A 27,555-nucleotide genomic window follows, 5' to 3' on the forward strand; every position below is an offset into this window, starting at 1 on the left:
TGGGACCCTAAGCTCTTGGAGGCAGGACTGGTGGCTCTTCTTTGCACCCAGGTTCCCAGCCAGTGCCTCAGCAGGACTGGCACTAAACGATGTCTTTAGGAACGAAGGAAGGAAGGGGTGAGTGAGCGAACCAAGTGAGTGAACCAAGGAGCTGCGCTGACCAGGAAAGGCCACACCGCTGGCCCGGAGGCTTATTTACAGCCAGGCCTCTGTTTCCTCCTCAGCTTCCTGCCGATGACACCTTCTCGTGAGTACCGTCTTCCGGACCCCACTTCCTCCTGGGCTGAGACCTCATTATGGCTCTGCCATTTCTTCCACCAGTTTCTCATCCAATCTCCAGGGTTGTCGGCCGTCGGGGGGGATTCTCATATTTGCTGACAGCAGCATCTAGAGACAAGAGATCTGACTTTATTATCTGTTGTCTTGGTTTTTATTGCTCTCCTCTTTTTTTTTTTTTAATTTTGAGGAACATTTTTAGGCAAGCTATTAAGAACCCTGCCTGCTGGGCGAGGAGCAAGCCATTAGCTGATGTAAGAAGAATTTGCACAGGAGCACTTGAAGAAAGGCCGCAGCGGCATTTAATTTTTATTATTTCACTTCTGGCTAGAGTTTATTGAAAATCAGAGCAAAGATGCTGGCCTGGTTTTGGCTGGATGCTTTCTTCTGGCCTGAAGGCTGTGATCTTAGAGTGACCTTCAAGAGCATATATTGCTATTAATTGATAGTGGAAAAGAAAATGTGGCTTATTATTATTCTTAACAAAATATTTCCCAGAGGGAGAAAATAGACATGCTGCTCTCTAGGGAAGAGCAGACTCAGGGGTCAGATGAAGGCTGGGAGGGTCAATGACTCCGAGGGCAACTGAGTGGGCGGATTCTATTGCTGGCTTCTCATTGTCATGGATGCAAACCAACCTGGGTAAGTCAATGATGCCAGCTGTCAGACTGTTGAGAGATCAGAGTCAGCCACTGGGGGAGTATTTACACCAGGGAACACCACCCTGCAACTGCTCCTGCCAGGGCATCGCTGTGCAGAAGGCAGGGTATGAAAAGGGGAGACACACGGGCTGGGTTTACACGGTGGGTCTATGTGAACTGAAGCCAATCATTTCTCTTTTCTGAGTCTGTTTTCCAGTCTGTGAAGTGGGAGAATGATGTCTCCATCACAGGCTCGTGGTGAGGCCCGGGTGAGACAATAGGAATTAACTCTCTTGGGCCATAGTAGTCATAAATGTGAGCTTCCCTTTGTCATCACATGGTAGTGTCCTTCCTGGGGTGTGGGTCATCCTACTGGATGAAGTGCCCCCGCCATGGTGGGTCTCTGTGGGAAGCCATGCCTGGTCCCCGTGGGCCTGTCATCCCCACTGATGCTGCCCCAGCTCAGCTGCTGCTCCCCTTTCCACGAGACCAGTTTGACTCACTCTCCATTTCTGTCCCATCCCCTTTACCTCTGATGAGCAAAATCAGAGTAGATCACCAGATTGCTTTTTTGGCTTGAGAAATCTCCACGGCTCCTTCTTCCCTGGATCCACTGGGTGGAATCCTTAGCACAGACGGCAGCTCTCCCAGGTCACCCTTGCTGTAGCTCCTGCTCCTCTGTCACAGACTGCCTGCAGGCCCCAGGGCCCAGGGTTCTCATTTCCCTGCAAAGCTGCCTTCTATACTTTCGGCTCTTTGCCACTCAGTCTCTTCTACCTCTGTTTCCATCCTGTTTTCTGCCCGTGACACAGTTCAGGTCTCATTTCCTGCTGGGACTTAGCTTTTCTAGTTTCCCCCTCCGACCTGTCTGGGTTGGTTGCTGAAGGTAGTGGTGAGGGAAGGGCTTCATAAGGGCATCCCAGTTCCTAGCTCATGGAAAGTGGAATAACATCTTAAGGTTATTGTTTATAATTAAGGAATAATAATAAGTTTCCATTTCACTGAACACCCCTGATGTGCCACAGAGTTTGCTAGTTGCTTCCTACTTTGTCTTTAATGTACCCAATGAGTAGGCTTTGCATCTAATGTGCGGATGAGGAGACTGAGCATCAGAGAGGCTAGTAAAGGTGGTCAGGGTCACACAGTGTCAGGGGCAGTTGGAATTTCCTCTCCCAGAAGGCAGGCATCCAAGTGTTGACGCGCACATGCACACAAATGCACTCTTGGTCAACATTATTTTCTGAATTTGGAAACTCTGCCCTTTGGGGAAGGGTCTAAATCAAACTATACTGAAAAGTGGTAGCTAGAATACTAAAAATTTGCTGCACGTACCCATTTGCCAGGTATCGGGTTGTATTTTTCTCCTTTATTGTCTTTGAATTCTCCGTTTGGCCAAATCCTGAGAAGCATTGATCCAAAAGGAGAAAATAAGAAAACAGTTCCCAAGAGAGAAATGCCATTTTCCTCAAGCTTGCCACACGACCCGCTTCATGATCCCAGGCACAGGAGGGAGGGCCGCTCCTGGCTCTCAGTTTCTGGGCCTCTGCTGCTGCAATGTGTGAGGACACTAAATATGATTTTTTTGTGTGTGTTTTTGGATTTATGATGCTTATTCTCCTGGAGCTGTCGGAGGAAGACAGGCCCTAGCAGAGTGACTGCGTGCGCAGCCCGACATGTCACCACTGTGTTCTATAATTATAGGAAAACTGGTTGTCATAGCAACTGCCATGCAGGCCCAGCTTCCTCCTGAGGATGCTGACGAGCTATGCAGCTCTGTGACCCTGGCAGCGGGAGGACTTTCTTCTTTAGGGTGATCGCCATGAATTCATTCTAATTCTGAGCTCTGTTTTACTTGGCAGTGGGACAGGCCTGGGCTCAGATGGTTAGAGGCTCTGTAATCTTGGGCAAGTCATCTGATTTTAAGAAGCCTAAATTTCCTTTTCTGCAAAAACGGGGATACCAGTGGCATAATGCTTCTCCTCATGACGTGCCAGCACGATTCCTGGCTTGCAGTGGCCTCAGATGTGTATTAGACATTTTCTCTTACTTCTGAACACATGGAAAATGAAAATGCTGGGAGAGTTATTATTATTTTTAGTAGCATTTGTGGCTTGAAAACCAGATTATTACACAGAAATTCTCCGCTGGATTATATGTAGGACGTAGGGAGAGAGGACATAAGTAAATATTGAATTAGATGAAATTGACTTAAATTCGAATTTCTCTGTTTTTCCATTGCCTTTCTTAAAACTAAAAATAAACCTCTGATCTCCGAATTCTCCAAACTGAGTAGGAGCAACCTGTTTTGGGCCTTGGTCTCTGGACCTCGGTTCTCCCATCTGTACAATGGGTGGTTGTGTGAGCTGATCTCCAGAGTCATGTGGCCATGACGTTTTAGGACAGTGGTTCTCAACCAGGGATGAGTTTGTCCCCTAGGGACCTTTTGGAAACACCTGAAGACAAGGTTGCTTGCCACAACCGTGGGTACCTTTGTGTCTGCTGTTAGCACCCAGCAGTAGGTCAGAGAGGCTGTTGCACATCGTATGAGGCACAGGACAGTCCTCCATAGCACAGAGTCATCCTGCCTCAACTGTCCATGGTGCAGGGCCAGGAAACCTCTGTCTAGAAGTTACCAGCATGTTTTTTGGGTCTAGAATCAGGAATCAGACCACAGTTGTGCCAGCAACATAAGCTAGATCTGTCTAGCATTTCAGTTTTTTATCCTTGCAATCTCCTGGAGGTTTGAAGCCTTAGGAAAACTAGTGAAGGTGAAGACCAAAAGACTTTGAAGGTGGTAGAAGGCTTAATAAAAAATGGGGTGGCGGCAGGAGGCAGGAAAAGCACACTCTTTTGTCCTTCTCCCTTGGCTCTGCGTGACTTTAAACAGACCAAATATGATTGTTTCATGCTCAAGCAGAATGTACTGAATGCAATTTCAGGTCCATAAATAGCTTTATTACCTTTTCTATAGAGGATGATAAAAATAGGTCTTGCATACATTTCAACTGCTTCCCTCATTTCCAGCTCCCGTCTGGGGTCTTGACATTCCATGACACAGCCAGAGCCTCTCTAAGTAAAATACAAAATAGGGCTGGGGATGTGGCTCAGTGGTGAGTGCCCCAGAGTTCAATCCCTGGAACCAAACACACAAACCAACAAACAAACACCACACAAAGACAAACAAAGGCTCACACGTGGTCACCTCCTTCCCCTGCTTGAGACTCAGCCTTTAGGGTGAAATCTGAACAACTCAGTCTTTTTTTTTTTTTTTAAAGAGAAAATGAGAGAGAGAGGGGGACAGAGAGAGAGAGAATTTTAATATTTATTTATTTTTTCTTAGTTCTCGGCGGACACAACATCTTTGTTTGTATGTGGTGCTGAGGATCGAACCTGGGTCACACGCACGCTAGGCGAGCATGCTACCGCTTGACCCATATCCCCAGCCCCTGAACAACTCAGTCTTGATGTATTTTTTCCATGGTTCTGGACCCTGAGGACAGAAACAGCCCTGATTCAGTTCTATGGTCCCTGTGGGCTCTGAGGCTTTGAAAAAAACAAAAAGGTAACTTTTTGTACTAGGGATTAAACCCACGGGCGCTTAACCTCAGAGACACGTCCCTAGGCCTTTTTATTTATTTAATTTTTATTTTGAGAAAGGGTCTCTCTAAACTGCTTAGGGCCTTGCTAGTTTGCTGAGACTGGCTTTGAAGTTTGTGATCCTCCTGCTTCAGCCTCCTGAGCTGCTTCTATTTTTTGAGGGAACTTTTGTTTTTTAATAAGATAAACACAAAATCCAACAGTTTAGAGAAGCATAAGCTCCCTCTCTTCCCCTTCATAATCCTTCTCACCCCAAATATCCATTTTCTAGGTCCATGCTGTCCAAATTGGATACCCCTGAGCCAGTGTGGCCATACACATTTCAATGAATCAAAATGAAATCCAAAATTTAATTCTGTAGTTGTGTGAGCCACATTTCAAGTGCTAATAGCCACGTGACCCTGGGAGCTGTCGTATTGGACAGCTGAGATTCACAAAGCATTTCCATGAGTGCAGAGCATTCTGTTGGACGCCCAGGAATCATTTTTTATGTTCCTACCCAGAGACATTTTCCTCATGTCAGTATTTATATTTATATATGCAAATGACATTTGACATCCTCTTTCGTTTTCTCAAATGGGATCATTTTATACACATTCTTCTGTATCTTACTTTTTTTCTTCTTAATGATATATCTCGGGGATCTTTCCACATCAGCACTTGGACATCTTTGTTCCTGTCCGTGGTTGTAGACTGAGGATGCTTCATCGTGGTTCTCAATTAGCTCACTATTGTTCTCTAGCCTTCATTCTTCTGCTACTAAAACCATCCTGCAGGAAACTTCCTTGCCTTGTGTACACACACACACACACACACACACACACACACACACACACACACACACTGTGCTCTGTTCTAAAAGTGCAGGTCACCTTCAATTTCAGGTGTTGAAACCCTAACCCTCATGATGGTGGTATTAGGAGGTGGACCCCTTGGGTAGGTGATTGGGTCATGAGAGTGGAGCCCTCACAGATGGGATTAGGGCTCTTATAAAGTAGTTAAGCAACATACCTGCTCCTTCTACCATGTAAGGATACATTGAGAAGGTGCCACCTAGGAACCGGAAAGTGGCCCTGGCCGGATACTCAATGCGCAGGCAGTTTGATCTTGGAGTTCGCAGGCCCAAGAAGAGTGAGAAATAAATTTCTGTTGCTTATAAGTCACTCAGTCTATGGTATTTTGTAATAGCCACCCAGAGGGACCGAGGCATCTTTAACCTTAGGAATTTTGCCAGAGGATAGATAAATCCTCAGTTTTAGTAGATTTTTTTTTTGCCAAATGCCTTCCAAAATATTTCCACCAATTTATACTTCCTCCACGATGCATAAAAATGTGTTCCTCCCACATTGCCAGCAGCAAGTTTTATAAACTAAAAATTTTAAATAACATAGATAGAAAATGATACGTGTGTTAATAGTAGCTTTTGGTCACTGTGACAAAAATACCTGAGAAAAGCAACTTAAAGGAGGAAAGATTAATTCTGGATTCTGATTTCAGAGGTTTAGTCCACTGTCAGCTGGCTGTATTGTTTTCGGGCTGGAGGTGAAGAGGGGCAGGGTGGAGCCATGCTCAGCCCATGGCACCCAGAGCAAAAAGGGAGGTGGAGGAAGGGTGCACACCCCCAGTGCCCCACCTCTTCCAACTAGCCCCTCCCCTAAAGTCTCTATCACCTCCAATAGTGCCACCATCTGGGGACCAATCCTCCAACACATGAGCCTTTGGAGCACACTCCAGATCTCAACTATAACAAGACCTCATCTTTTAACTTTGCGTATCTTTCATTATTGGTGAAATTAACCCTCTTTTGACGTTCTTTCTTTCTTTTTTTTTGCTTAGTATATATTAATTGAACTTCCTAATGGGGTTCAGTGGGATATTTACTTACACACACACACAAACACACACACACACACACACACACATACATACACACACATCTAGTGAGCATCGATCAAATCTAACCTCCTTTTATCCACTTTCCTTCCTCCTGTTCCAGCCTCTATCATCACTATTCTACAATCAGGTGGACTTTAGCTTCCACAGTGGGAGAGAACATGCAGGGCTGTTCTTGTCTTTCTGTGTCTGGCTTATTTCACCTAATGTCCTCCATTTCCATCCATTTTGCTGCAAATAGTAGGATTTCATTCTTCTTTATGCCTGAATAATATGCTATTGTGTAAGAATGTATATGTGTGTATACATACATACATATATGTTTGTATGTATGTCATATATATATATACACACACACATACATATATGTATACATATATGTATATGTCTATCACATTTTCTTTGTTCATTTGTCTGTTCATAGGCATTAGGTTGGTTACATATCTTAGCTATTGTGAATAGAGCTGCAATGAGCATGGGCATTCAGGTACCTCTTTGGGATGCTGATTTCATTTCCTGTTGATACATACCCAGGAGTGGGATACCTGGGTCATATAGTAGACCTATTTTTAGCTTTTTGAAGACAACCCTGTTCTCTTTGATGCCCCTACTAATTTGCATTCTAACCAACAGTGTGAAGAGCTCCCCTTCCTCCACATCCTTGCCAGCATTTTGTTGTTGTTGTTGATTGGCTGTTTGGCCTTTGGTTCTTTCCTGGAAAGCTTCCTATTGGTTGGACTACTTTTAGTTCCTCCCTACTGATTTTTGTGACTCTTCCCAAAGCTACAAACTTGGTTTTTCTACTTCGCCTGTTTTTTTTTTTCTCTCAGTTGTTGTTTTGCATTTTGGTCTTGTTTATGGCAAAACCTCTTTTTCAATCCTATAGGATTTTTTTTTTTACTTTTTGCCTTAATTCAAATTCATTACTAACTTTAGAAGACATAAAGAAAACATCGATACATTTGTCTCTGTAAGTATTAAAGCCTCTTCTACCCTAAACTCATTTTCTTCTGGTACTTTTATGATTTTATTTTTATGTCAAATGCTGTTCTATCTGGAATTTGCCTCTTGAGTAAAGAGTGAGGTAGAAATCCAATTTTTATTTCTTTTTGAATGGCACTTTTCCATTCAAAAATGGAATGGGATTCAGTGTGATGTTTACTTACTTACTTACACACACACACACACACACACACACATCTAGCTCACTATTGATCAAATGTTTGACAGTCACTAGTTAATCCTTTTCCTTCTTTGTCACGTGACCTTCTTTCAGATACTGCGTTTCCATAAGTATCTAAGTTCATGTGGGTTCTCTCTTTTCTTCCACTGTTCTGACAGTTGTTTGGTATCATGAACCAAATTTCTTCAGTTACGTAGCTTTATGATGTACCTCAATATCTGCCTATACTGCTCTTTCCTCATTCCTTTTACTCTTCTGAAATTCTTTACCCATTCTTGCATATTTACCTTTCCAAATACATGTTTATTTGTTTGTTTTTAGTCTTCAAAGCACTCCTGTTACTTTTTAATTTGGATTGTTTATTTATAGATTAATCTTAGAAGAAGCAACAGCTTTAAAATACTAAAGACTTCTGTCTGGAAACAAGATTTAACATACCATTCGTGGAACTCTCATGGCTCCCAACCGGGCTTTAAAATCACCTTTTCAGTTTTTGTTGTATTTTTATCTCGTTTTGCTGATATGCTAAGAGGAACACTTTATTTCACTATATTTTCCTAACTGGTTTTTGTTTATGTTTAATAATTTGCTTTTGGTGTTTCTCGTGTTTTTCTGTTTTGCAGTGTTTGGGTTGAACCTGGGGCCTCAGGTGTGCTGGGCAGGGGCTCCAGCACCGAGTTACAGTCCAGCTCTTGCCTTTGAATTGCGTACACTTGTTTGCCACCAGGCAATTGCCAATTTCTTTTATTGTTTCTGATGATTTGTTTAAACATTTGGTTCTTTAAGTTTTTCTAGATATATGATTATTTCATCTTCCCCAGTCGAATATTGCTTCTCCTCTTCTGATATTTGGTTTTCTTATGTTATTTCTTATTTCCAATTTTTACAATCATGTTATTTTTCTTGTCTAGTAGCATTGATCAGCAACTTGAGGTCTGTTGTTTCTAGTATTTTGCCATTTCAATTTTGATGGATATGCCCCAAAATAACCTTTCTGCATTTGTGGAGATGATCACATAGTTAGTCTTTGACTCAATATTATGGTAAATTATATGAAGGTATTTTGAAATATTAAGCCATTCTTATATATTCTCATTTGTTCATCATGCACCACTGAGTCTTGTTTTCCAGGATATTATTTAAAGATTTTTGTTTAAATCATATTGTGTGTTTGTATTTTCTTTTTTTGTGGTATCTCTGTCAGGTCTGGTATAATGCTATGCTGCTTCCAAATAAAAGATTACAATGTGCCTTTTTCTTTTTTCAGGCTCTAGAAAATTGGAAATCATTGGGACATAATCTGTTTAAGTTTAAAATAATAATAATAATAATAGACCCGTAGAATTTTCTGGCTTAGTGTGGTTGAGAGAGTGTGTTAGTTTTCTGTAAACGTGAAGAAATAATAAACAAAATCTATTTACACCCAATTGCCTCTCTAAAACTTTGAGAGATTGTATTTTGAAATACATCTATCGTCATTCCCTTCATGTAACTCCCTTCGGTGATTTTTCTCCAAGTGGCCTCATTCAGTCAATATGTATTCAAAGAGTGCCTACCATGTCCCAGGCCTTGGGATATGTGACGTGGGTGATTCATGATGTCATGATGCACAATCTAATGTTCCCAGATGCTATCAAACAGAGGAAATTTCTATTTCTGTGAATTTGATTCTAAAGCATCACCATTTATCATTGAATATTAATAGAACTTGGGGCTCTGTATTTACAAATTACCTTTTATGCATCCATTAGTCATTCTTGAATCTAGAGAACAATATCTCATAAGATGGAACAGATTGTCTTTCCTTTCTTGTTTGCTTCTGGCTCCTGTTTCTGATGCAGGTCTGCAAAGTTCAAACACATTGATCTATGGGCTGGGGAAACCATCAGACTTGCTTTGCTTGTGGCTCATTTCCTTACCTCCCTAAGTTTTAAGTCTTTTATCTGCAAGGTAGAGATACTCATTTTATAGGATATTCGGATAACATACAGATAGCATCAAAACACAGTTGGCACCAGAAAGTGTAAGTTCATCTCCTTGATTTGGTATCTGCCCACGTGCCAGTGCAGTCTTCAGCTGTGAAGTACTCTGGGTTGTGAATACTTGTTTGGGTCTAGATTATTCTTATAGCCTTTGACTTGTGTCTTCCTTCCTCTCGAATATCACCCCTCCAAATCAATTTCCATCCAAATCGCCATCATGATTTTTTAAATTCAAGTGTAACTGTGCCGTGAACGTTGGGTGCTCAGCGCCTGCCAGCTCTCCAGATCTCCCAGTGAGCTCTGAACCTGACCCTCACCTTATCTGCGGGCTGCCTCTGCTCAGCAGAGAAGCCCATCTTTCACCATCCAGTACCGATCCACCTGTGTGCCTCTGTGGGCCTCCACTGTGTGCCTCTGTGTGGGCGGCTCTCTCCGCCTGACACCTGATCACACTTTCCCTTTCCTCCAGGCTGGCTCAGGAGTGCCACCTCCATCACACTCCTCCTCAGTGTGCCTCCTAAAGGTCTCTCCCAGACCACCTTGCTGCAGCCAGGTGCCTGGCTCCGGGGTTAATATTCATTTGGCATCCCTCCAGGTCACCAGTTTGGGGCTCACTTTGTAACATGTGAATAAGGTTTTCTCCAATTCAGTTCTCTGAAGAGCTGGGGGAAAATCGAGGCCAGGAGAATCCACGCACTTCTCAGTTGCAGGAGATGATGGAGAGGAGGGACTTACTGAGCAGATGGGAAACACAGCATTGTGGGGTGGGGGATTGGGAGTGGGAGGCCCCTTTCATTTTGTCCCATCTATTGGAATGACTCAAATCTTTTGAAAATATCAGTCATTCATATATTCTTATTTATCCTAAATCAATTTCTTCATTTTTCTTATTAGGTTTTTAAAAATTCGTTTTTAATTGACTCATAATATTTGTACATCTTTATGAAGTACAGGTGATGCTTTGATTCATGTCTATATTGGGTAATCATTAACTCAGGGTAATTTGTACATCCATCATCTTTGACTTTTATTACTTACTTATGGTGATTACATTAAAATCTTCTCTTGAGACACATAGTGCATTATTGGGTGTGATGCTCACCCTTCTGTGTTATAGGCTCTGTCCCCATCTAACTCTAACATTGTACCCACTTGCCAGCCTTCTCCTCCTCTGTTATTGGCCTCAGCCCCTGGTAACTACCACTCTACTCCCAGCTTCCACGAAATCCAGAATTTAGACAATCTCTGTGTGAGACCATGCCATGTTTGTCTTTCTGGGTCTGACATTTCAGTTACCATAGGATCCTTCAGACCCATAAGTCGTTGCAAAGGACAGAATGTGTGCTTTTATATGGCTGAATGATATTCTATTGTGTAAAAATACATTTTCCTGACCCATTTGCCCATCATCGACACCTAGGTTGACTCCATAACCTGGATATTTTGGGTAGTGCTGCAGTCAACATGGACAGGAAAAAGTCTCTTTAGCATGCTGATTCCATTTCCCTTCAGTGGGATTGCGGGGTCATATGGGAGTTCTATTTTTATTTTTTTAATTATAAGCAGAATGTGTTATGATTCTTATTACATAGATAGAGCACAATCTTTCATATCTCTGGTAGTATACACAGTATATTGACACCAATCCATGTCTTCATATGTGGACTTTGTATAATAATGATCATCACGTTCCACATCATTAATGACCCATGCCCCCTCCCTTCCTCTGCCGCCCCTCTGCCCTGTCTAGGGTTTTTCTATTGGGAAACCGCCATCCCCTTCTCCATGGTGGCTGTGCTGATTCACACACACTCCTTCCAGCAGTGGCAAGGCTTTCTTTCTCCATACTCCCTTGTATTTGTTTTTTTTATTTTTATTTTTTTGTCTTTTTGATAGTTGATGTGAAGTCTCCTTGTGGTTTTGATTTGCATTTTGGTTAGGAACATGGAGCATTTTTTTCCTATCATCTCTGTTAGCCCATTGCTGCTTGAATTTTTATGTTCATTTCGAATGGAAGCCAGGCTAGCACTCATCAAGCCATTCATCCGCCCACTGCTCATGAAATTCAGGAGCAGGTGCACTCGAAAATCCCAGAGCCTCCTTGTTCAGTAATGTCAATGATTTTGACGCTCAACACCCACGCTCCAAGGTGCCTCCTCCAATAAGTGGAGAGGGGGAAAAGGCCAAAACAAGACAGCAGGGCGGGCACTGGGGGAACATCTCCCGGGTTTCAGAAGACATGCTTACTGTGTTTGTCATCTCCTTGACTTTCATACTGCCCCGATGGGACATTATTGGAATCACTCCCTTTGGACAGAGGATAAAGGGGAAGGAATTCACCCAAGGCCACGTAAGTCAGGAACCATTGGTGCATCTTCTGAGCTGCCAATTCGTTTCTATCTTCTGGACTCTGTGCATACTATTGCTGCTCCAGTGCCTGTCTTTCCTCAGGTTTCTAGAAAACCTTGATCTAATTTATTATGCATCTACTTCAAGCTGGGGTACTGTTATCCTACTGTCTCCAACTTAATGCCCATTCTCGTTCCTTCCACTTACCTCATTGCAACAACAATGATACCTATCACAGATATCACACCCTCGAGCACCCTTTATCCAAAATGCATGTATGTCAGATTTTAGATTTTGGAATATTTGCGTATGTCTCAGCCAGCATTCATTCATTTCTCAATGCACACCCGATACCCAGATCCTGAAGGTGATCTCAGAGAGCAGTTTTGTTGTATTCGCATTTAGGCTGTGACATGTGTGAGGTCAGGTATGGAATTTCATTTATGGCATTAGAGCAGCACTCAAAAAATTTCATATTTTGGAGCACTTTGGATTTTGGGACGTCATGGATTTTGGATTTTTACAGTCCCTTCCTACGGAAACAGTGATGCTTAGCCTAGAATAACTGAAGACAGTGGAGGAGCTGTGTGAGGTGCTTAGGGCAGAACGGGGCATAGGGAGCACTTGATGCGTGGTAGAGGTTACTCGCCCAGTGGCCTTCCATCATTTCTGGACAAGGTGGGGGTGTGGCAAAAATGAGGTGAGTACACAGGTTACATGGGGTCTGTTTTCTCAGCACAGATGTGTGCAGCACCTATGGTAGCCCAGGCCTGCCAGATACAGAAGGCCCTGCCTGTGATGTGTCCTCAAGGCCTTAGCCCACCAGGAGCAGTCATTTCAGTCCAAACCTGGCTGGGCCCAGGGAGGTGTCAAGCTAGTGTCCTTAGTTGGCTCATTGAGACTTCTTTCTGGGGATCTGTGGCAAAGAGCTCTGCATCCTCTCTGCATCTCCTGCTGCCCTCATTTTCTGTATCCGGGAAGTACCCTGACCTGAGCCTCACCTCCCCCTGGGCTCTGTCCACAGCTCTTCCAGGAGAGCTTTCCATAAACACAGAGACACTGGCAGCTGGCTCTGGGCCATGGAGCCCCTCACTCTGCCTGGGCTGCGGAGGTGAGAGTTGAATATGCACACAAACCCGTGGACCCAAACTACCGCCACCGTAAGACCTCAGTGGAGGGAAAGGGAACGTACTTGGTTTAGTGGAGGTATCTTTCTGTGGCTCCCAGCAGGCCATGTTTGTGATCCTGGGTCAGATGCTGGCCTGGTGTTCTAGTCAGAGTGGCTTATAAGGGACATGTAGTCAGAGAGTGGTGATGTCTGTCCCAGTAAAACCATGACAAAGTTAATTAGGCTGTGACTCACCAGGCCATCTTGATGAAACAAAGCCAGGCCTCTGGCTCACTTAGTGGCAGGAAGCTGAGCAATTGGCTGTATTTGTAATTGCTTCTGAAGATCTTTAATTAATCACCACAGGAATAATTTCCAGCCCTAGGGGACCTCTGCTTCCGGGATCTTTGGAAGTCTTCCCAGAATACCTGGGAAATGATGGATCCTAATTTTGAAGATCAGGAGACTGAGGCTCAGAGATGTGGCATTCCTTATTTAAGGCCCACGCAGCAGGTAAAGGATGGAGCAGATGTCGGATCCTAGGTCAGTCTGCCTGGCCTCTCCTCCCAGCTCCCTTGCTGTGCTTTCAGACTGTGGGTGCTCGTCTCTGAAGAGCCAGAACTAAATACTGTGCCATCTGTAGGTGGAACTGTCAACGGGCTCTCATTTTTTTTTTTTTAATAATAAGTTAAAATCATCTTCAAGGAAACAGTAAATAAACTTGGTGATGTTGATGCTCAAAGCCCTCTTGCCTGCGTGTTGGGACAGAGTTGTAGATACAGTCACTTCCCGTGGAGACAGCAAGGCTATAGGACTTCTTAATTTACCGAGTTGCATTTTGTGAAAAATGGCCCTGTTAACACTGTGGGAGTTTTCTTGTCTGGATCATTTTTCCAAAAGGCTGATGATCCACAAGATTGTGGTAGAAGCTCAACAGCCCGAGTGAGAGGAAGGCCCAGGTGTGTCGAGCAAATGTCAGAAAGAAGAGGCTCCTTCTGGCCTGGCTGTGTGGTCCTGGAAGGCTCCTAGCCTCACTGAACTTTGGGCAGATGAGAACCATAGCCGTTTCATCTGACCATTGTTAATGGATGTAAAGTAAAGCCATACACATGAAGTTACGGGCCTGTCCTGCAGCAGATGCTCAATGAATGTTAAGTCCTTCTCCCCTCCCCCAGATCCCTCCACGGTGGTAGAGGCAGCAGGCCTTTTCCCCTTGTGTGTACAACCTCCAGACCCCTTTGACTTCCCACCCTGTCCCATCCAATAATTGGTCACAGCTGCCAGTGGTGGCCCCTGGGAACTGGCTCTACACTGAGCCTCAGACCAGTCACACTCCCCACCTCTCCCTGGACCTTGCCCAAGGCAGATTAAGGAGGACTGGCTGTCTCGTCTTGGGCTAACTGCTTTGGGAAACTTATTTCTTACCACATAGGGATCAATAGCTCTATTGCTCTGGGTTGTTGAAAGGTTTAAAGTGAGCAGTGAACAGAGACTCATGAAAGCACTCACCGGACCTGCTGCCCCCAGTCTAAAAATTGGTAAATTTCACGTGAAGTTCAGGATCACTGTCTATTCTTGAACAATCGGGCCTGTCATTGTAGGACCTCGTTGCCTTGTTCCCTGACGACAAACTGAAGCCAAGCAGCTGCTGTCCCCTGTGGTTGGGGCAGGTTCCCCAGCATGCCCAGAACTCCCACCTGGCCCTTAGGACTTCCTTCTGTTGCTGGCCTGCTTTGTGCTTTCGGTGAGGGGCTGAGCAGGGGTGGCTGGCTGCTCTGTGCTCTTGACAGGTTGCTATAGTAGGTAACATGTTTAGATCTATTCTGTATTTGCTTTGCTGCCTTATAAAGACACAAGCTTGTGAATTAAGGCCTCAGCCTTCTCCTGCAAGAGATTCACCGTCAAAGATCTTGGTATCCTCCAGCCCAAGTTGAATGGTAGTTTGAACTTTTAAAATGAAAAATACTTCAGGGGCCAGAGATCTATCTCCTGTATAAACAGGGCTCCAAACCCTCATTTCTTCTTTCTAACGATTATGCCAATATCACATTAAATTGGGAAATGAGTTATTGCCTTGGAATGCTCCAATTTAAATGGTGCTTTTTCTCTTTCAAGGATTTCACAGATATTAATGAATTCCTGACTCCACACCCCAGAATCACACTCTATACCAGTCCTCCTCCCCGTGGGGAATTTTCCTCTCTGAGTTCTGAAAGAGACTCCTGAATCATGGCTCCTATAAAGTTTGAGGCCACAGATGTTTCATTTTCCATTTACTCTCAAAAGGCAATTTACTGAGCAAGATTCACCAGGGCCTTAGGGAATGGGCTTCTTTAATGGGTTTTTAGGGGCTTCTGTGGGAGCTGATCAAACATTATGATGACCCATCTGGTTGGTTTGGGGAGGGGAGGCCCTTTATACTCCAGGAAGCCACTCTAGTAGTGGCCACCGGTGGCCTTAGGAGGGCACATAGCCTTTGGGTCGGGCCTGGATTCAAAGCTCTTCTACTCCACTGGTTATTGGAGTGTCCTCGGGCAGATGACAACTTTTCTGCATTTCATTTTCTTCATTTATAAAAACAGGAAAAGTGATGGGGGCCTACCTTATTGGGTTGGTTTAAAGATATTAATAATAAGTGAAGCTAAAATGACCATACCATGTTTAAAACATTGTAAGTCCCTCCAGTGAAGTCATCTCAGCCCTGGGGGTGCACCAGTGGCCAAGCCAACGCCCTCTTTAGGAATGTCCCCCAGCTGAGGAATGGAACAGATGAGGGCAGTACACGGGCCACCCATAGGTGTTGCTTCCCAGACGTCTTGTCATTTGGGGTTGGCGCTTCCACCCAGGACTGTTCGTTGATAGGAACTGTCGATGTGTCTCTCGGATGGCATTTATTGAACGTGTACCATTTCAGAATGAAGCCAGCAGCGGCCTCTAGCCCTCACTGCACCTTCCAGCTTGAGTGTGGGGCGTTGCTCTGACTCCTATTTTATGGCTGGAGAAACTGAGGCTTCAGAACGTCACCCTGTTCAAGGTCATGGGAAGGACAGTAGGAGGAGAAGCTGCAAGTGGAGAGCAGTTCTGGCCAGCAGCACAGGCAGGCTCCAGCTCATCCCCATATCTCCCCAAACCTGAAGGGAATCGTTTCTTTTCTCCCCAGTAGCCAGACAGGTCAGCCAGCACTCTGGTCATCTCCTCTCTCCAGGGACGTGCCTGAGTCTGATGAATACAAAGTAGAATGAAGTCATTAGTATTGAGTGAATGCAGCCTGATGGACACAGAAAAAGGCCACTCAAAACACGGGGACCACGAGGCAGGCAGAGGGAGCAAGACTGTATCCCCAGGCTGTATTCGCTCCCCCAGATCCTTGGTCTCTGGCTCCGGCTTTGTGGCCAGCACAGTATTCCCATGGGGGTGCTCTCCTTCCCTCCTAGAGTCGGTGCTTGAAGGTAGTTACTGTGACCCCAATTCCCAGGTGAGATAGCCAAGGCCAAGGAGCTGTGATAAGAGACCCAGGAAGTGAGGGGCTGGGATGCAAGCATGGGGGGTTCTGACCTCCCAACAGGGCTCTGGCCATTACCTATTTTTATGTCTTCATCAGGTCAGAAGGGTCGGATGGGAACCTAGGTGCTCTAACCAAAGTCACATGAAACGTACCCCCGGCCCGAGAACATTTGGGCCTTGAGGGAGAACTTGGCTTCTGGGTGTTCTTTAGAAGTGACACTGGGGAGCACTTTGACTGGCTGAGTAGATGCAGACTCAGCCCTTCCTCACCTGCATCAGGTGATGCTCAGGGATAGGGGGGCTTCTGTGCCCACACCTTTCCTCCTTGGACTCCCTGCTAAGGAGGTCCGTATGTAAAGACAGACTCCAAATGCAAGACACAGACCTGCTCCGTTGACCTGGTCAGCATCCAAGAAACCAGGGGCAGGCTTCCTTTGTGAGCAAAGCCAGGACATGTGGCTCAGGAGGAGGCCCGGGACAGTCTTCATCTTCTCACCCTGTTGTGCCCACTTTGCTCTGGGGAGGGGTCGCCTGCTGCTGTGAGTTCATTTTCAATGGCTGAAACAAAATGCCTAAAGCTGGGCTTACAAAAAGAAAAAGAGTTTTATTTAGCTGACAGGTTTGGAGTCTGGAAGCTCAATGACATGGCATCTGCTCTGACGAGGTCACCTTGACTGTGGCCATCCTGGTAGAAGCGGGGGATCCTATGGTGAGACAGGAAGCCAGAGAGCAGGGAGGGACTGCACTCTCTCATGGGAACCAACTAGGGTCCCCTGGGGGCATCTTTACTCTCTTTCAAAAGCAGAGCCTCCGGGACTAGCCCTGCACACGCGGCCCACTGCTTCAGGGTTCTTCCATCTCCCACATCTCCACACCTGTGTCCACACTTCCACCACGTGAACCCAAAGCATGTTCAGCCCTCAGCAATAGCCCAAAGGGTACTGCTGCCCATGACCAGAGGGAAAAGCTTCATGTAGACTGTGGAGGAAGGATGCCCATTTCCAATTTTGGTGTTAGGCTCACTGAGTGAGCCTCAGCCAGATGCCACAAAGAAGGAGAGGGACAGACCCCAAACCAGGTGGCCTGCTCCTTTACGCAGGAAGAATAGACCCTATCTTCATCCTGACCCATGAGGCCAGAACAAAAGAAGAGGTGTTAGTGGGCCCCGGCTCTGGGAAGCAGACAGGGAAACGGGAGGGCTGGGCCCTGGTGCCTGCCTTTAAGGCACAGGGCCCTGGAAAGCTGAGCTCCTTCCAGGCTCTGAAACACCCGGCGCACAATGGGGAAGTCAGGAAAGCAAGCAGAGGCGGGCGCTGTGCTGGAGGTCCCCGAGACCCACCACGCTCAGGGGCCCACCAGGAGGACTCAGGGACTCAGCATACAGCTGTGTGTTTGGCTCTGGCTTATTCCAGCAAAGGGACCCGCAGCAAAATCACCCAAGGGAGAAGGAGCACTCGGCCAAGCCCAGAGGGACACAGGCACATACTTCCATGAGTGGAGACCAAGTGCTTGACACCCCCACTTGACTAACAATTGTGACATGTCTGTCAGCGGTAGAGACCCAGTGCCCAGGGCTTTACTGGGGCTGATCACATAGTCACCTTGTGGTGAGTGCCTGCCCAAGGTCCTGATTACAGTCCGACTGCAGCAAACTAACCGGGGGTGACGAACAACTTGTGTACATTGATACAGCAGGAGTGGGAGCCGTTTATTGTAGGACAGGAGGGGTATATATACATTCCACACAGCTTATCTTAATTAGCATAAACTAGATACATTAGTCAACCAATAAGGAATCTCCACACTTAATGGCTCGCTGGCTTTACTTCACAAACCACTCCCTCTGGCAAAATGCCAGACTTGTTTACAGACCCTAATACCTGATGCTAAGGAAGGCCGATGTGCAGCCTAAACCATACTGTGCACATAGCTCAGGCACAGGGAGCTGCCCTGTCGGCCCAGGAACGGGAACACTCCTAGAACCCCAGTTTGCAGATGCCCAGCAGGGCCAGTGTGCCCCAGAGGGAGCAGCCTCAGGCCTGCTGCAGGGACCCTCCTATAGAAAAGCCTCCACAGCCCTCCCAGGTCTGGCATATCTGGTCTGGTCAGGAAGGAGGTGTGAGGAGGTAGAAGACTGGGCAGAGATCCCTTCATCCTTGTCACTGAGTAGGGGATGGAAATGCTGTCTCCCTGGAGCATGGCCGTGTGTTGGGAGCAGGCGCCATGTATGGAGGCTGGTGATGATGGTGGACACTATTTTCTACCCCTGCGGGAACTACAGGAGGACCTAGGTTCATTTTTCTGGCTGAGGAGTCCCCACTGGCGCCTAGCAGTGCCATCCATGGGAATTTGGAGAAGATGGTTTCTCATTTTCCAAACCAGTTTTGCTGAGCTGGCCCCCTCCCCACTTTTTAATCAACTCTTCTGCCAAGAAAGGGGATTGAGGGAATGGAAGTAGCTTAATGAAACAAGCTCTTTGAGCTGCAGGTTTTAGTGTCTCCATGGAGACCGACACAGGCCATGTCTAGGCCGGAGGACTGGCTGGGATGCAGGGAGACCCTTGCAGCATCTGGATCGTTGGCCTTCTGGACAGAGGAGACAGCCTGGCTCCCTGATGGGATTGGCTGAAATCAATGATGTCGCACTTCAAGGCTCACTGTGTGCTCTCTGTGCCAGGCCCAGGCCTGGAGCTGGGCAGGAGGTCACTGGGGCAGAGTTCCTTCTCGTGCGAAGCTCACAGTCTCGGGGCACAGACTAGCAGGTCAAGAAGCCATGATAACATGGAGACATATGCATATGGCCAGGACCGACAGCTGTGGGCACCCCAGAGAAGCTGCGTGCTCTAGGGAAAGGTCTGGGATGGTGTGTGTGTGTGTGTGTGTGTGTGTGTGTGTGTGTATGTGTTGCGGGATCCTCTGTGGAAAAAGGTGGGGGCCAATAGGAGAAAGCCAAGAGCTTCCAGGCACAAGGACTGTGTGTGTGCCCATGCCTGTGTGAGCGTGGCCATGCCTGAGTGTGCGTGCACAGGAATAGTGTCTGCAGGGGTTCCTGGAGCCCATTCCCTGGGGATATATAAAGACAACTGTATTTGATAACCAAGGCTGGAGAATTCCTCGTCCTTTTCTCTTTAGATGCCAGACAAGGAATTTTGGATGGTGTCCTAAGCACAGGTGCCAGGTAACTGCATCCGAGCCTCTCAGGTGTGTGTGGAGCCTGCTGACTCCAGGGTGTTGGGCAGAGTGGGGGATCTGAATACAGAGGCCCGGGCCTCAAGACTCTGCTTCTTGTCATTGCCTTGGGTGGCCCAGTGAAGTCACAGACCCTACATGCCAGGAGACAGAAAGTCAGGGAAGGGCTTGCAGCTTCCGTGAGATGTTCAGAAGAGTAACTGAGGAAGATCCCTAGGCAGCAGGGAGAACAGACCAGGCAAGGAGCCTTAAAGGGCAGGACCCTCAAGCCCTGGGAAGCTCAGAGATGGAGGGGGAGATGGCCCTGCCTTCAGGAACAGTCACTCAGCTGGGTGGGACAGGGGATAGGTGATAATGACATCCAATGGTCCTGGTGCCGGGGAAATAACTGAGCCAACGTAGCCCTGGTGGTCACAATTATAACAGGAGCAGCAACAGGAAGCCTTCATCACCACTGCAGTGTTGACAGAGCCAGCTCTCCTTCGGTGTTCTTCATCTTAGATGCACCCCATGGCAGTTTGGGATAGATCAGTGTAATGATTTAGGGACATTTTGCAGATGGGGAAGTTAAGGACCCTCTTGGTTCTTGGGTGGTCTCGATGTGTATGTGAGGATGTCCTGTGTGACCACAGAAAGCTGGAGGGACCTCGAGCATGTAAAATGGTGTGGAGCAGAAAGAACCAAGGTTTTTGTGTTGACATGTGCGTGGACAGGAAGGAGAGAGAGGTGTGGACATGAGTTGAGGCCGGTGAGATTACAGTAGGTGTCATCTTGGTTTTCCAATATCATCTTCATGATAATGCTGCAATACCTTTTAATTAATTTACTTTTTGTACTGAGGATTGAACCCAGGGGCTCTGAGCCATATCCCCAGATCTTTCTATTTTTTATTTTGAGACAGAGTCTCATTAAATTCCTGAGTCTAGCCTTGAATTTGTGATCCTCCTCTCTCAGCCTCCCGACTTGCTGGGATTAAAAGTGTGTATCACCACATCTGGCTATTTTTAATTATTTTCTTCCCATGGCTAGGCTCTGAGCCACTGAGCCATGCTTCCATTTCCAGTACATTTTTAATAAAAAAAAATTCTATTGAGCTTGTAGGTTTTTAGGCAGGCTACCATTTGGTTGGGAAGCCGGACTTATGAGTTAGACCCGAGTTCATATATGAAAATTCGCCTTGCCTACCTCTAACACAACATCTGTAAAATGGACATGTTGATAGTGCCTACCCCACAGAGTCCCAAGGACAAGAAAAGGTGTCATGCATGTATGCGCTCCATGTGTGCTAACGTCGTCCCCATGGGGTGGCAGGTATAATGGCCAGGCCTAGCCTCTCCACTCCCTGTGTAGCCTTTTAGTAGCCAATGTGAGGAAGTCACCACTTCAACCCATTTCACAGGGAGTAACAGGAGGACTCCCAAGGCAGGCAGCTTGCATAGCTTCACACCACACGTGACCACCCAGGATGCTGTCTAGACGACTGGTTTCAAAGACCCTGCCCCATTCACCACTCGGTACTAGGGAAAGGGCTAGGAAAGCCAGGTTGTCACTTGAGGGGAAGTTACAGAGGCCATGATCCCCTCACCCTTTCCCCTTAAGCCTCTTGGGCAGGATCTGTGGGCCGAGCCAGGAACATGGCTGGGGACCACCCAGTTCTATCTTTGGGGGTTCCTGCTGCCATGTTCAGAGGACGAATGCCTGCCAGGTGGCTATTTTCATCTTTCTACAAAATATAATCTCCCTGACACCAGTAGTCCGGGTGCTTTGAGGCTTGCTGGGCTCTCCCTCCTCATTAGACAGGGCCACTCACCAGGTACTACCTGCCCGAGGTTGTGCTCAGCCGAATGGTAATGACGTTCATGTTTCCCAGCTTCGTGAGGCCCTAGTCCTGGCTGGGTGGGCAGTGGGAGCATGTTCGTTTCTCTCTGCTCTCTTTCGAGCTCCTGGGTCTCCACATCTTCAGTGATGTGCCCTCCCCGAACAAGTTTCCAGGATGTGTTGTGTGTAATGTCTTGCTTCACTGCACTCCTGCAAGCAGAGCTGCTACTGGACAGACGCATTCATCAAAAGGCCAAATGAGGTAGCGGTTAGGATTGAGGCCTTCGAGCACCAAGCGTCCGATTCCAATCTGCTCTGCTCCTTCAGTGCCCACGTGGCCTCAGTCGAGTAACGGAAGCCCGCTATGTCTCAGTTGCTGCTGCTGTAAGATTCTTTCCCAGGTGAAGAGGCCTTTGTCTGGACGTGGGTGCATGGCTGCTGGTGGGTGGGACTGAGAAGATGGGAGGGACAGAGGCTGAAGGTGACATCTCCGGGCTCCACCCTGAACATAGTCTGCTTAGTCGCATGCAAGTCATCGGCTTGTGTCCATCTGGGGGGAGTGTGTGTGTGGCAGGGGAGGGGGTATTTTTGCAATTTGACACTGTGGCTCAGGATTTTTCTGTGTGTGGCACAGAGAGGGAGGACATTGCTGGCTGCCAGGCTTTCTCAGAAGGTGGGGCTCTGAGGGCCATGGAGGTGAGGCTGAGCCTGGAGCTCTGGAAGAGTCTGAGCCAGCTGGGCCCTGAGCAGGGGAGGGGCAGGAGCCAGGCCAGGTGGGAGGTTGAGGAATCCTTCTCCCTGGCCCTCAAGCAGGGACACCCTGGAGGAACTCCAGGCAGGGCCAGAGACACTCAGGAGTGGGCTGGGACTGAGGACGGAGGTGAGCCCCACAGTGGCCGGCGTGAGGCTGGAGGGCGAGCAGGAGCCGGGCTGGGGTGGCCCGGGCCTGCAAAGCCTCTGAGGGCTGGCCCCTGTCCCTCCTGCTGCACCTTGACTGTGTCTCCTTGTGTCCTCTAGTCACAGCCAGACAGCCCCTCCCAGGTCCTCTGGGGAGCCTGTGCTCGTCTCCTCTGGGGGTCTTTGGGAGGGCCCGGGTCCCCTCTGCCTGGCTCTGCTTCTCAGGATGCCCTCTCCTCTGCACACTCTGTTCCAGGTCCCTTCTGATTTTGTCACCATTTGGGTTTTTGTGCATTCGATGCCCGACTCTGCCTAGCGCACCTCCCAGGACAGGGACCATGGGCCAGTGCCTGGCTCGCTGTCGGCCCTGTCATTACCACACTGCGTGGGTGAGGGTGAGTGAGCAGGAGGACGGTGAGCAGGGGGCTTCATGTGGTGAGCATCACGTCTAATGGACCAGTCACATCCAACATTGGAAAGCTAACGAGCTATTTATTGCTAGTGCCAGGTTGTTAAATTCAAGAGGTGAAACTAAAGGCTTTAGAATGTCTCCAAGGAATGGAGTTTTATAAACCCAGTCAATAAATATTGACGTGGATTTCAGGCTTTCGGGTCCAGAGGGGCTTCGTTGGGAAGGGGGCTTCTTTCCCAGGCCCTGAAGGCCCACCCGCCCCATTGGGAGCTTGACTGCAGGGATCAAGCACATGGGGGCTCTGAATTCCACAAACCTGCCAGAAAGGCTGAGGCCAGCTGAGGCGGCCAGCTCTGTAGGATGCCCAGTGCAGCAGCCCACAGGAAATCCACCCATAGGCAGCCAGAAGCCTCCGACTCCTGACCCTACTTAGAAAACCAACGGAGACTCCATTTCAGGAATTCAGGCCCAGCTCCAATGTCCACCTTCCTCCTCTCTCACAAGCCTCCTTGGGCCATGGACTCTACTCCATGACCCGAGTCTGGCCTGAGCGTTTGGGACCTGTGTTGGTCACAGTGCCACCCCATGTGTTGCAAGTGCCTGTGTCCACCTCTGTCTACCTCTCCCTTGCCTGAAGACTCTGAGGTCTTGAGGGACAGTGACACCTGATCCATTGCCACTTTCCAGCCTTCCAAGTCTCTCCAGGAATGGCCGGCCTAAGCTGCAGAAGTTACCAAACTTCAGGACAGGAGGCACACTCTTTAGCTACAGCATCTTAATTCCGGTCTGGAACGAGTGACCCAATCTGATGTGAAATGGCCTTGCTTGGGCAGAATCCCAGAAACAGAGTGGCTGTGCCCCAGCACCCGCTCAGCACAGCAAACTTGATGGTACCGGTCACAGGGGCCACCCGTCCCATGTCCACACAGCGCTCTCCGCCACCTGCCTGCACTAGGGAAGCATCTTGGGGCTTCAGAACATCCTGAGTCCTGAACTACGCCCACAAGAGGTCCCGATGTCATTGGTTAGGGTGGAATCAGAGAATCAGGAGTATTTCAAATGCTGCCCAGGCGATGCTAACCATGTGCAGCCGGTCACCACCACACAGAGGAGCTGCGCCTCCCTGGTTGCCCAGTCTAATCCGTCACCCAAGGAGTTCATAGTAGTGCCATGGCCCTGACCCGAAAATTAGAATCCTTGAGGCTGTGGCAGCCCAGTCCACCAGCATTGAAAGGGCCCTCAGATGCTGCTAATGTGAAGGGGGACTGAGGCCACTGTACCTGAAGAGGGCCTCCCTCTTCCCTTCTCTTGTCCCAGTGACACTTGCTGAAGGCCTCTCTGCTCACACTTTCAAGCTGCGGTGACACTTTGGTGACACGACTCCTCCTGGGTTGTTAGCACAGGGAATGTCAAGGGTGGGCCCATTCACCAACCTGCTGCTGGCCGGGGGAGTGTCTAGCCCCAAATCGGGTCATCTGTGTCTGAGTTTGGACCTCTTGCCCTGCTCCCGAGTTGGCTGAGAGATTGGGGCTCTGTGCATGGTCACTGGGGTGGGAGGTGTTTTGGGACTCCCTGGACCCCCCATCAGGCCATTGGAGTGGCAGGGGTGGGTGCTATGGTTCTGACTTCCTTTCTGCGTGCAGGAGCTGTGAGTCGCAGGCTGGCGCACACGTGGCTATGTCTTGTGCTGATGTTGGGAGCAGCCCTCTTGACTGGGCCCAGGCAGCACTCTGTGAGGTCAAGGGCTGTTAGCCACATCTTTAAGTCCTTTAAGGTGGCTCTGCAGCCACCATTGAGGAGGATGGCTCCCCACTTCTGGGGAAGAACTGTGGGTGCCAGGCTGCTGTCTGGGACCTGAGCATTTATTTTTAAAAATTGAGGTCAAAGTTTATTAATACAAAATCAATCACTTTACAGTGAACAAGTGGGTGGCATTTAGAACACTCATAATGTTGTGCAAACATCACCCTTACCTGGCCCCAAAACATTTTCATCACCACCAAAAGGAAACCCCGAGGCCATCAGCCACTGCCCCCTCCACAGTCCCTGGCGACTATAGATCCACCTATTCTGGATATCCCATACAAGTGGGGTCATCTGCTATCTGACCTTCTGCACCTGATTTCTTTCATTTAGCATGTGGTTTTGTGGTCTGTCTGCATTTGTAACATATATGTCGTGCCCTTTTATGACTGAATAATGTTCCCTTGTGTACATATACAGTTGTCCCTCAAGAGTCATGGTCATTGGACCCAGGAAGCCCTATAACTGACCAAATGCTCAGATGCTCAGCTCCCTTATCTAAAACGCGTAGTATTTGCATAGGACCTATGGACACCCTTCTGTGTACTTTAAATGATCTCTAGACTCTTCATAATTCCCTAACACAAGGTGAACGCTGTTATGTTGTGTCCTTTAGGGAATGGTGACAAGACAAATGTCCGTACTTGTTCAGTAAGGAAGCAATTTACTTTCCAGTTATTTTGGTCTCCACAGTTGATGAAATCCATGGAGGGGGCTCTGTGGGTGTGGAGCTGACTGACCACTAGCTGACCATCAACTCACCAGTTGATGGACTCGGGACTGTTCCTGCCTTGCGGTTATTGGAAAATCTGGGCATTTTTAGTTTCTTTACAAACATCTACTGACCAGGTGGGTAGGGTAGTGGTCTTGGGCGACCCCCTTTCCTGTGCCATTCAGATGACATCTTTGGGGAGTCTGTGTGCACATGACTGAGCTGGGGGCAGCTCTTGCTCCAGGCTCAGCTTCCACGGACGTCTCCGTGCGGGCTGCACGTCTTGCCTGGGGACTTGGGTCTGATGTCCCCATCATTGCACTCGGCACTGTCTTCACCCTGGTCTTAAGCAGGAGGCTGATTCCTGTCCAGTGCTTCAGCAGAGGAACTGGGGAGTGGAGGGGGAGGGCAGCACACTGCTCCAATAATAGTTTAAAACCTCGTGGCACTCACCTGTGTCTGAAACCTTCACACACGCACACACATGTGCACACACGCACACACACGCACACACACGCACACACGCGCACACACGCCTGGGGAGTCCTCATGGACTCTCCACCAGAGGATTCAGACTCACCGCCCTGTTCCACTTCCCCTTCCCCTTCCCACATGTCTCCCATCCAGGATTCAAGCTGCCGACAAGCAGCGCCCCTTGCCCGGAGCGTCCTAGCCTCCTGTGTTCTCCGTACTCACCAACAAGCCTTGGGGTGGAAATAGGATGAAGATCCCCAAAGATGGTTTGGTTTTTCTTCTGAATCAAGAGGAGCCTCTCTCCAGGAGAGGAATTCTGTAACATTTCTAGGCTGACTGACTCAAAGGGCTGTCTGCTGTTAAAAAACAATGCACACAACTTCCACTCCTAGCTCTAGACGCCCTAATGTCTGCCTCGTACAGGGGTTGCCATGGGGCCAGTGTAAACCTGGAGCTGCCTCGGGAATCATTCACTTGCTCCCTTCTGATAAATCCTGGGGGACTTCCATCAGGTTTCCCCAGGGTTTATGAAGCTTGCTTGTAGGTAGTGGTCAGGAGCTGGGCTTCTAGTCTGAGGTGTCCAAGGACACTGCATGCAGGAAGAGGACATGCCTCGACTTGGATGCCTAGGATCTCTCTGGTTGCTGGGTCGGACACACCAGAGAGGGCAAGCAAGTCTCGGGTTAAAGGCTGTTTCCACCCGTGGGTGAGAGGTGAGGGTGGCCTTGGCCAGGCGGAAGTGGTGGGAGTGGTAAGGAGTGGTCGGCTCTGGACCAGGTATCTGAAGGCGGAGGTGCTAGGCTCTCCTGGAAGAAGAGTGTGGGGTGAGAGGCAGAGGGCACCAAGGTCTTTGGCCTGGTGGCACAGTGATGGCCACCAGGTGGGAGGAGAGCCTAGGGGAAGGTTTAGGGACTAGTGTCCACAACGAGGTGGAGCAAGCGGTTGATGTCTGAGATGGAGTTCAGTAGTGGTGACGGGGTGGTCACAACAGAGCCAGGAAGCTCTGGAAAGGGGGCCTAGCGGTCAAACCCCACTCCCTACCCAGTGTACAGGAAAAGTCTGTCCCGAGTGGGGTCCAGAAAAAGCCTCAAGATGATCCTGCCCAAGGAGGCACGGAGGCCCTGGCGCACGCTGCACGTCTTTGACAAAGCCCAGTGGAGCAGTGTGCTGGGTCCCTGCCCGCACTCCTAGCAGGCCATCTGCCTACCACCCTGGGTTTAAGGTTCGTGCATGGGCTGGAACGGGCACCCGGAGCCGAGGGTGACGCAGGTGTGTCTTCCTGCAGGTCACCATCCTCGTCAGCCTGGCCCTAGCGTTCCTCGCCTGCATCGTGTTCCTGGTGGTTTACAAAGCCTTCACCTACGACCACAGCTGTCCAGAGGGATTTGTCTATAAGGTAAGAGGCCCTGGCGGGTGGGTGTGGTTGGGGGATGATCCATGTCTTCATCAGCATCCAAATTCTGGGCATGACAACCACTCTGCCCACTGTGTGTCCAGCAAGGTTTTCTGGGTTTCCTGAGGGGCTCAGCCTCAAGCGGGCCATCAGGCTCCCTGCCCAGTCGGCGCTGTCCAAGGTCAGGAGGTGAGCCACTGGGCTAATGGCAGAGTCTTCACCTCTGCAGGACCCTGCACAGGGGTAAAGACTGTGCTTCTGAGGTTTCCATGTCCTTCCCTGGCCCTGCTCTAACTGCAAACCTCCTTCAAAGAACTGAGCCAGC

At 48.3% G+C, this 27,555-nt stretch overlaps 1 protein-coding gene and 1 long non-coding RNA gene across 2 annotated transcripts in view; both read left to right on the forward strand.

Annotated features, from left to right (window-relative positions):
- Window positions 1–27,116, forward strand: part of LOC144378495 (uncharacterized) — a 33,032-nt gene extending 5,916 nt beyond the window's left edge. Inside the window, exons 2-3 of the long non-coding RNA XR_013440217.1 lie at window positions 52–25,500; window positions 25,991–27,116. This is a non-coding gene — a long non-coding RNA (uncharacterized LOC144378495). The remainder of the gene's footprint in view (window positions 1–51; window positions 25,501–25,990) is intronic.
- The window catches only part of Nsg2 (neuronal vesicle trafficking associated 2), a 53,808-nt gene that overhangs the window by 22,832 nt on the left and 3,421 nt on the right, over window positions 1–27,555 (forward strand). Inside the window, exon 4 of the mRNA XM_005334107.4 lies at window positions 27,123–27,233. Within this exon, the coding sequence (XP_005334164.1) occupies window positions 27,123–27,233 (111 nt within the window). The remainder of the gene's footprint in view (window positions 1–27,122; window positions 27,234–27,555) is intronic.

The sequence above is a fragment of the Ictidomys tridecemlineatus genome, chromosome 1 (assembly GCF_052094955.1).
Source record: "Ictidomys tridecemlineatus isolate mIctTri1 chromosome 1, mIctTri1.hap1, whole genome shotgun sequence".
Classification (NCBI taxonomy): Eukaryota; Metazoa; Chordata; class Mammalia; order Rodentia; family Sciuridae; genus Ictidomys; species Ictidomys tridecemlineatus.